The sequence below is a fragment of the Athene cunicularia genome, unplaced genomic scaffold (genome assembly GCF_003259725.1).
Source record: "Athene cunicularia isolate RWA unplaced genomic scaffold, athCun1 SCF_13, whole genome shotgun sequence".
NCBI classification, from domain to species: domain Eukaryota; kingdom Metazoa; phylum Chordata; class Aves; order Strigiformes; family Strigidae; genus Athene; species Athene cunicularia.
Window position 1 is genome coordinate 16,440 of NW_020799189.1, and position 8,416 is coordinate 24,855.

Below are 8,416 nucleotides of genomic sequence, written 5' to 3' on the forward strand. Positions count from 1 at the left end.
TGGAAGGAAAGAGGACTGTTGAACTCACAAGGGAAACACATCAAACATAGGAAAGAAATTCTGGAACTGCTAGAAGCTGTACAACTTCCAAGAAGAGTGGCAATCATGCATGTTAAGGCCCACCAAAAGGTGAACTCGGATTTGGAAAAAGGAAATGAACTGGCGGACAGAGAGGCAAAACAAGCAGCCAAAAGAGAGGTAAAAATAGAGGGAGTTTTAGTTCCTGATGGGCAAATCATCCCAGAAGTTAAGCCTAATTATACTAAAGAGGATCAGAAGTTAATTACAGACCTGGAAGGATCATATAATGAAGAAGGTTGGGCCATCACTCCCCAAGGGAAGGTAGTAATTCCCTCTTGTTTAGCAAGACACCTGGTGCGAGAGGAACACAGGAAAGGGCACTGGGGAGCGGAGGCCCTATACCGGTATTTGGTCAAGAGTATTAGAGCTAGAAATCTGTATACCATAGTAAGACAAGTGACTCAACAGTGTGACCTTTACCTCCAGACTAATCCTAAGAATACCCCCACTCTAGAAGTAGGCCAGATTGGAAAAGAAATAGGCCGAGACAACAATAGCAAATTGATTTTTCAGAATTTCCAAGAAAAGGGGGGTATCGATATTTACTGGTATTAACGGATACCTTTTCAGGTTGGCCAGAAGCATTCCCCACTAGATCTGCCAAACCCCAAAAAGTGACAAAAATATTAGTACAAGAAATAATTCCACACTTTGGGGTCCCAGCAACTATATCCTCAGATCGAAAGTAATTCAGCAAATCAGTCGCCAACCAGGTATAAACTAGCAATTTCACATTCCTTATCGTCCCCAATCTAGTGGCCAAGTAAAAAAGATGAACCATTTGATTAAACAACAAATAATGAAACTTGGACAAGAGTCAAACCTGACCTGGCTCCAGGCTCTCCCTCTGGCACTTTTGTGCATACGAGCAAAACCGAGGGCCAGGGAAGGGTTGAGCCCTTTTAAAATGTTTTATGACAGACCTTAGGCAGTACAGAAAGGAACATCGATGCAAGTTAGGGAGGAAACTATGACTTCATACATGATAGCATTAAGTAAGCAACTCAATAAAATTAAGAAACATGTATTTGGAACTCGGGGTAAAGGGTTAGATGGGCCTGTGCATAACATTCAGCCTAGAGATTATGTATATGTTAAGTCTCTTACAGAAAAGACGTTGGAACCACAATGGGAAGGGCCGTTTCAAGTGCTACTCACAATGTTTACGGCCATCAAAATTAAAGAATACTCAGCCTGGATTCATCACACCCGAGTAAAGAGGGCCCACAAATCCCCATGAAAGGTTACACAGACTCAGCCTGGAAGACTACGCTTCTCATAAGTAGTCTAATAATCTCCTTTCCCCAGATACCCGGTCAAAAGTTCGCTGAATAGCCGTGGTCCCAGGCGTACATGGGGTATACTGGCAGCATGGATATAACCAATACTAACGCAACCTTGACTTTAGCTACTGTAGTGATACAAAGAATAAAGGTGTATACAAAAACTAAATAGAAAGACGTCAATGGAGTACCACAATTATGAGGAACAGTAGGGCAAGAGATTAGAGTAGGGTGTCGAGTAATGAATGAAATCATCCATTGGTCAGTGCATCAGATTACAATATCTGAGATCAAGATCTTAAATCCCAAATATATTGTGTCAAGTATTGGTCATATATGTGATCCAAAAATCTAGAATGCTGGTATAATTTTACTTTGACTCAACCTGCTGTCTCTGTGACATGTCTCTGGACTAAAGATAAACTAGGGCTGTCCTTTAAGTTTAACATGGTAACTACTCTAGTGACAACCACAGCAATCACTGTAAATCTTACACCCAACGTATACGAGGTCGGCCCATACGTGATCAGACACCTAGACCAACAGCAAGTGCTGATCAATCCAAAATGGTCTCTAAAAAAGTAGAATTACAGATGCAAGTTAACATTTCTAATAGAGAGCCACGTTGTTTCCCCTTCTTACGAACCTCAGATAAAGGATGGACAACTTGACTAAAGAAAAAAAGAAATGCCTACCAGAAAAAAACACAGAGAGACCTAACCGGAGTATTAGGAACCGAATTAGGAGTGTTAAATTCAATAGATTCAGAATTAATAACAAAAATATTAGCAGCTACTACAAGGGATATATCAAAATTACAACAGCCATTAAGGTCTTCACTATCAGCATTAAGGGTACATCAATAAGCAATGTCAAAAATAATGCCAGATTAAGAACAAAAAGAAACAAAGGACCACACACTTATTGCTGAAACCTTGGAAGCGTTACAAGGTAATATCGCCGTAGCTCTAAGTTATATACAAGCCCAGTTATGGATGCAAACTGTAGCAGAATCTGTAATAAGGGAAGAAAAGGAGAGTACACTTCCCACTAAAATTCAAAAAATAATTTGGGATAGTGCCACAGAGACAAAGTTACAATCATGGTGGAATATGGTCAACTTCACCTATAGGCCTGACACGCATACAGTAACAACTTTTGTGTTAACAATATATAATGCAAAATTAATCACCATACACCCCATTGTAAGTCTTGGAATCAATTATAATAGGACTCTGCTGTACCCCTTTAAACATAAAACCTGGGCTATAAATACTAATAATAAATGGCAAGCAGTAAATCTCGAACCCTATATCATGAAAGAACAACAGAAATTTATATGTAAAAGTAATACCTACTAACCCAGGATACCTGCTTAGGTACTGACCGAAAGATTTGCCACTTGGAAGCACGCCCCAATGTAGATTTGAGAACCATTGTTGTCTATACCGGAAAGGGATGTGCATGTTTAAGGGCACTGTGTGACACAATAACCATAGATGGGCGAGAGAAAAAATTGATACAGCATCTAAATTATTGTATTTGTAATTTCACCATCATCCTGGGGTGCAATTTCACTTATTCTGCCCCGGTGGTTACACATTCCCTCTTGAAAAGCAGCCTCAGGGTAAAGGTACTTCCTGTCCCCATAGGCTTAAATGTCAGTCCTATAGAAAGCCTATTAAAACACCCAGACTTACACCGGATACTGGAAGAAGTTAAGGAAAAAGGGCAAGAAACTTTACTCACAACCTTTCATGATGGGGAAAGGATAAAAAAGGTCTTAAAGATGGTTAAGCAGGAAGGGAAACATAATTGGTGGGATACACTCTTCGGATGGTCGCCGACAACTACTGGAATCTTAAACACAGCCCTTCACCCAGTGCTTGCTTTATTAATATCTGCAGCAATTTTGTTAATCCTTACTGTAGCTATATATGGATGGATCTGGAGACTTACAAAACGCTTGCAAGCTATGTATCATGCTTTATATCACAATTGAAGCTTTAAGCAATAAACTAACTAATTTATAAGATAGTACTAACATATTATAGGGCAAGAAAAATAAAAAGTAAATAAATAAGTAGTAAAAGAATTTACTAAATAAGAAGAAAAGGGGGGAATGAGACAGGGAGTCTAAACAATCTTAGATTGATGGTGCAAGGCCTGCGCAAAAACAAGGGGAGGCGTATGGGACTGTTCGAAAAGACATACCAAGTACTGATAACGTTGCTAGGCGATTAACTCCTAGCCCAAAGAGAAGTCCCTCCTAGTCTTTGAAAAACAGACTACCCCAAAACATTGGCCTGGAAGAAAGCCAGAGAACAACTGAGGCTGCGCAGAGCGACAGGGAGAAAAGTTCATCAGTGAAGAAGAAGAGGAGACCTGATTACCATGAGAAGCGAGGGGAGGCAGGGGTAGACTATGTATATGTACAGGCGTTCTATGAATATGCACTATTTTGTAACATATAAGCCGGACGAGAGCTGCAAACGATGCGCATGCTTGTGGTGGAGCGATCCCCCATGCGCCCGGCACTGAAGAAACATAGCCACTTTATAACCCCAAAAGTTATAGAGTGATTTCTCCGCAAAACAGATTTTAACTGTTCCTTTTGGAGGCCATACATCCATTGGTTCTCCTCTTCTATTTCTTGTCAGGAACGGCCATTCCTCTTGGCACAAAATTATCAGTTTCCTTTTCTGTAGTGATAGTGCCAAATGTATCTTTCCTCAATCTTCTAAAACCTCAGCAAGGGGCGTCCCCCTTTCAATGCTGAGTACTGTCCCCATCTTCTATACATTTATTTTATCTCTCTCTTTGCAAATTTAAACACAAGAGTTTCCCAGTATAACTCTGTCTGGAATTACCCATGCCCAAGTCTCTTAGGTGAACTCCTAGGCATCTGGGACCAGCCTAGGAACGCCATTGTCCCCCGGAATCCAGTGTCCAGGCTCCGCCTAGGAACCCTGCTGTTGCCTGGAAACCCAGGCATTTGGATGCTGGGCTTTGGAGCCATGGCATGGTGGATGGCCCTGCTGCTGGTGCTGGCCCCCTGGCTCCCTGGGGTGCACACCTGCCTGTTCTGCTTTGGGCCCGCCATTCAGCGGACACGGCTCTGCCAGGACATTACTGGGGCCCCCGTCAGCGACCCCCGACATCGACAGTGCCTTGAGGCCCTCGTCCAGGCTGCTGTGCCACTTGCCTCCGTCACCGTCGGTGCGTCATGGAACCCCATGGACACCCAACCCAATGGGGACGCTGCCCAAGGAGCCCCATCCTGACTGGCACCTCTGTCCCTCCAGGACCCTCCAGCCCAAGAGTCTCCCACCCTGGACAGGACCCCTGAGAACCCTCTGGGCTTCCCCACTTCAGTCAAGGCCCTCCTACTCTTGCCAGCCAGGATTCCAGGCAGTTGGGGACCCCTTGCCTAAAGAGGGACCCACCCCAGACAAGCAACCTAGGGACTCCCAACCATGCCACGGTCTCCCCACTCCCAACCAGCACCCCAGGGATCCCTCTGAATCAGAACCTTGCCTGAGACTCTGAGAATCACCCAACCCTGGGCAGGCACACCCTGGGGACTTCCTGGGACCCTCTGGCCCTGCCTAGGGCCTCAGGAATCCCCAGGGATACCTGACCCTTCCCAGTAGCCCTAAGCCCTGATCAGGACCCAAGGAACCCCTGCAAACCCCCAGTCCTTACTGGTCCCAGGGTCGAAGCAGCGTGAGGCACTTCGTGAGATCATCATGGATGCCCTGCATTTTCTGGAGCAGCAGAAGAACATGAGTGAGCAGGGGACGTGGGACATGCAAGGGGGTAGGGCCAGGACATGGGCCACGGCGGATGGGACGTGGAGGCCTTGAATGGGGAGGCTGGTGAAGTACAGGCTCTGTGGAGGTCTGGGGGCTGTAAGGGGATCTTTGGGGAATCTGAGGGTATATGGCCTTCGAGGTATAGAGCTGCTGGGGGGTTTTGAGGGGGTATTTGGGCATCTATGGGACTCCAGGATGGATATATGGGGTTGAGGGGAGTTGCACAGGGGATCTGCAGGCTCCAGGGAGGGTTTATGGGGACTGGGAGGAGCGCACATTGTCTCACCTGTCTCACACGTGGGACACCCCAGAGCCTTTTGAGGTGTCTCTGCAGGAAGCAGTCAACATAATCTGGGCAAAGCTGAGCCAGCTGGAGGAAGGTACGGGACCAGTGGGGACACCCACCCAGGACCCCCACCCTGGGGAACCCCTGAGCCCTGGGACCCCCACTCAAGGGACTGTAACCGACATCCCCACCCTGCACATCTACACCCCAAGGACCCTCACCCTGGGCACCCCCAGCCTGGAGAAACCCCCAGGGACCCCATCTGGGCTGGACAAGGGCTGAGCCCTGACAGCTCCTCACAGGGATGTGGATCCCCACTGATCCCCAGTCTACTGCTGCTTCCTCCCCACCAGCTCCAGCCTGCGTCCCTCCCTGCGGTGAGTGCCCATCCCGCTCTCTTGCCACCCCCTGTACCCTAGCACATCTCCCTTCTCCCTGCGACCACCCACTCTCTCTCTCCCAGGGTACCAGCCAGCCGCCCGTGTCTTCCAGTGTGCTACCTGCCGCCTCGTGGACTGCCACTTTCCCCTGGACTGCCCAGGTATGGGGCTGGGGGGGGCCCAGGCATCCACAGCCCCATACCGGGGCCAGGCGCCTCCCGAGCTCGGGGGCCATCCTCATTTGGCACACATGGGCATGCGGGCAGGGCCCACCCTGAGCGCCCAACTGCGTGCCCACCCCCCCAGAGCACGTGCGGTCACTCAGGAGTGCGGTCATTTCTCTGAGTGACTGAGCAGGTGGGAGAGAGCTCACGTGCCTCTCAATGCTCCCAGTGCAGGACGTGTGGGCCCACGCGGGGGAAGCCATCACACTGCGCTGCGACGTGCCCTTCGATACCCCCTCCGACCTGCCCGTCACCTGGATGTTTGCCAAGGATGTGAGTTGCACAGGCGTGGGCAAGGGTGTACGTAGACATTCACGAGAGGACTGGGCGTGGGGAACAAGGCCTGCGTGCACAGGGCTGTGCGCTTGGCACGGGGACTATCAGTAGATACGGGTATGGCTCATACACAGATACGTGTGCTGTCAGGAGCGTGTGTGTAAGCACGCACAGGATGCACATGCCTGCCTGTGTGAAGGGTGCACTCAAGCAGGAGGCAGGTCACTCGTCTGTCTGCAGATTCTTGCGCGCTTGTGCGCGCTTGGGTGTGACAGAAGTGACTTTTCCATGTGCTCTGCTTGTGCAGCCCTGTGTGCACACACACAGGGCCCAAGGAGCACATGTGGGACACAAGGTGCACGCGTGTGCATGAGCAAAGGGTACAGGAAGAATGAAGGGGGCATGATGGGCATGTGCAGCACACGGGTGCCTTCGTTTGCACGTGTATGCTGTCTTGTGTACCTGGTGCACCAGGCTGCATTGATGTGCTCCCCCGTCCCCAGCTGCGCACACAGGATCTGGCAGTGTTTGATGAGCTGCAGGAGAGTGTGGAGGGACCTCTCAGTCTGACCCTGCAGGAGCCCATTCCAGGAACCGTTGCCTGTTGCCTGGGGGTCCTCTCTGAGCCCTTGGTCCGCAAGTACTTCTACCTCAACGGTGCGTCCAGACAGCTGCGTGCCCTGGGGGTGATGAGCAGTGGATGGGGGAGCAGGATGCCAGGCACCTGCGTCCATGGGAGGGGGGTGCATGGGGGGTGAGCAGGTGCCAGGACACCACAGGTGGAGTGGAGCCGCTGGTCCCCGACGCCTGGCTCCTCTGGGGACAGTGGGGCATGTGGGGTGCCGCAGGGGCCCCCCGGATGCCTGGGTCCCTGGGGGCAGGGGGCTCTGTGGCCAGAGCAGGTGCTGCAGGCACACCTGGTCCCTGGGGGGCAGTGCCCCATGACCCGAGGTGCCTTGGTCCCCACAGTATCAGGAGGAGGTGTGGAGGCAGAGCAGGGACTCCAGGCTCAGTTCGGAGCTGTGCTGCGCTGGCCCGAAGGCAGGACTCCTCTGCACCACATGGCATCGCTGGGGCTGGGGCTGGCACTTGGCTTCATGGCGCTCGTGCTGCTGCTGCTGTGAGTCCTCCTGGCCGGGTGAACCTTACCCTGCAAGCCTCGTGCTTCTGGGGCTCCCTGCATGGGACTCCCAACACCCCCCAGACCCTCACTCCCTCAGCGTTCCCTACAGATGGAAGGGGACCCAGGTGGCCAAGGTGGGGCACAGACTGCCACGACTCCTAAACTCACAAGGACCCCTCTTTTCCCCTGGGTCTCCCCTTGTCCTCTGGCCCATTCCAGGACGCCTCCCTTGCACCCAGGACAACTCCAGGCTGCCTTGCTTCCCCCAAATTGCCCCTGAGACCCTGACACTTTCACCCCTTTTCCCCAGAACCCCACTGTCCCTTTGGGGGCTGCACTCACAGTCAGTTGCCCCAGTTGCCCCCAGGGTCCCATACTTTCACGCTTAGACCCATCAGTTGCTCCTTGGGCCCCCCCTATGCCCCACCATTCCCCCCACCCCAGATTTCTCCATTTTACCTCCTCTTTCTCCATTCCTCCTTCTGCCTCCCAGGGCCACCTGGCAATGCTGGAGCATCCTAGGCCTCAGGGACACACGGACATCCCACAGATCTGGGCAACAGGGTCCCTCAGGGGATTCCTGGTGCCTGGATTCACCATAGAGGAGCTTGACACGTCGCTTCGTACCCGAGGACCAAAAATCCTGTGCGGAGGATGGAGGAAGCAAGCAGCCAATTCAATGTGAATGATAGAGCAAGCTTCAACTTTATTGAAAGAAATCACACCTTATATAAGCACTCTACAATAATCATGCATACTACTCACAAATCTATTGGATACATGTAAAAGGCTACATTATAATATCCCAGCCCCTTTTGGCATTTCTGGCATGTCACAACATCTTCCTTCTTCTGGCCTGCTTTCTTTCCCAAGGTTGTTTACCATCATACTCAAGGCCTTTGTGTACCCCAGTTTCTCTCTTTGTTAACATAACAGTCCTTTGTTAGC

At 50.4% G+C, this 8,416-nt stretch overlaps 1 protein-coding gene across 1 annotated transcript; it reads left to right on the plus strand.

The window, feature by feature from the left end:
• The first annotated feature begins 4,381 nt into the window (after nt 1-4,381).
• SPACA6 (sperm acrosome associated 6) lies at nt 4,382-7,469 on the plus strand. The gene is made up of 8 exons (XM_026867066.1): nt 4,382-4,583; nt 5,079-5,153; nt 5,491-5,559; nt 5,819-5,842; nt 5,929-6,006; nt 6,239-6,342; nt 6,849-7,002; nt 7,315-7,469. The coding sequence occupies exons 1-8, from the start codon at nt 4,382-4,384 to the stop codon at nt 7,467-7,469; spliced, it is 861 nt and encodes a 286-aa protein (XP_026722867.1).
• The last annotated feature ends 947 nt before the right edge of the window (nt 7,470-8,416 follow it).

Excerpts from the sequence above, each read along its gene's own strand:
- SPACA6 (XM_026867066.1), top strand. The coding sequence starts at position 4,382 with ATGGCATGGTGGATGGCCCTGCTGCTGGTGCTGGCCCCCTGGCTCCCT. Across the intron at positions 5,843-5,928 it reads AGCCTGCGTCCCTCCCTGCG|GGTACCAGCCAGCCGCCCGT; the intron begins GTGAGTGCCCAT and ends TCTCTCTCCCAG. Across the intron at positions 6,007-6,238 it reads CTTTCCCCTGGACTGCCCAG|TGCAGGACGTGTGGGCCCAC; the intron begins GTATGGGGCTGG and ends CAATGCTCCCAG.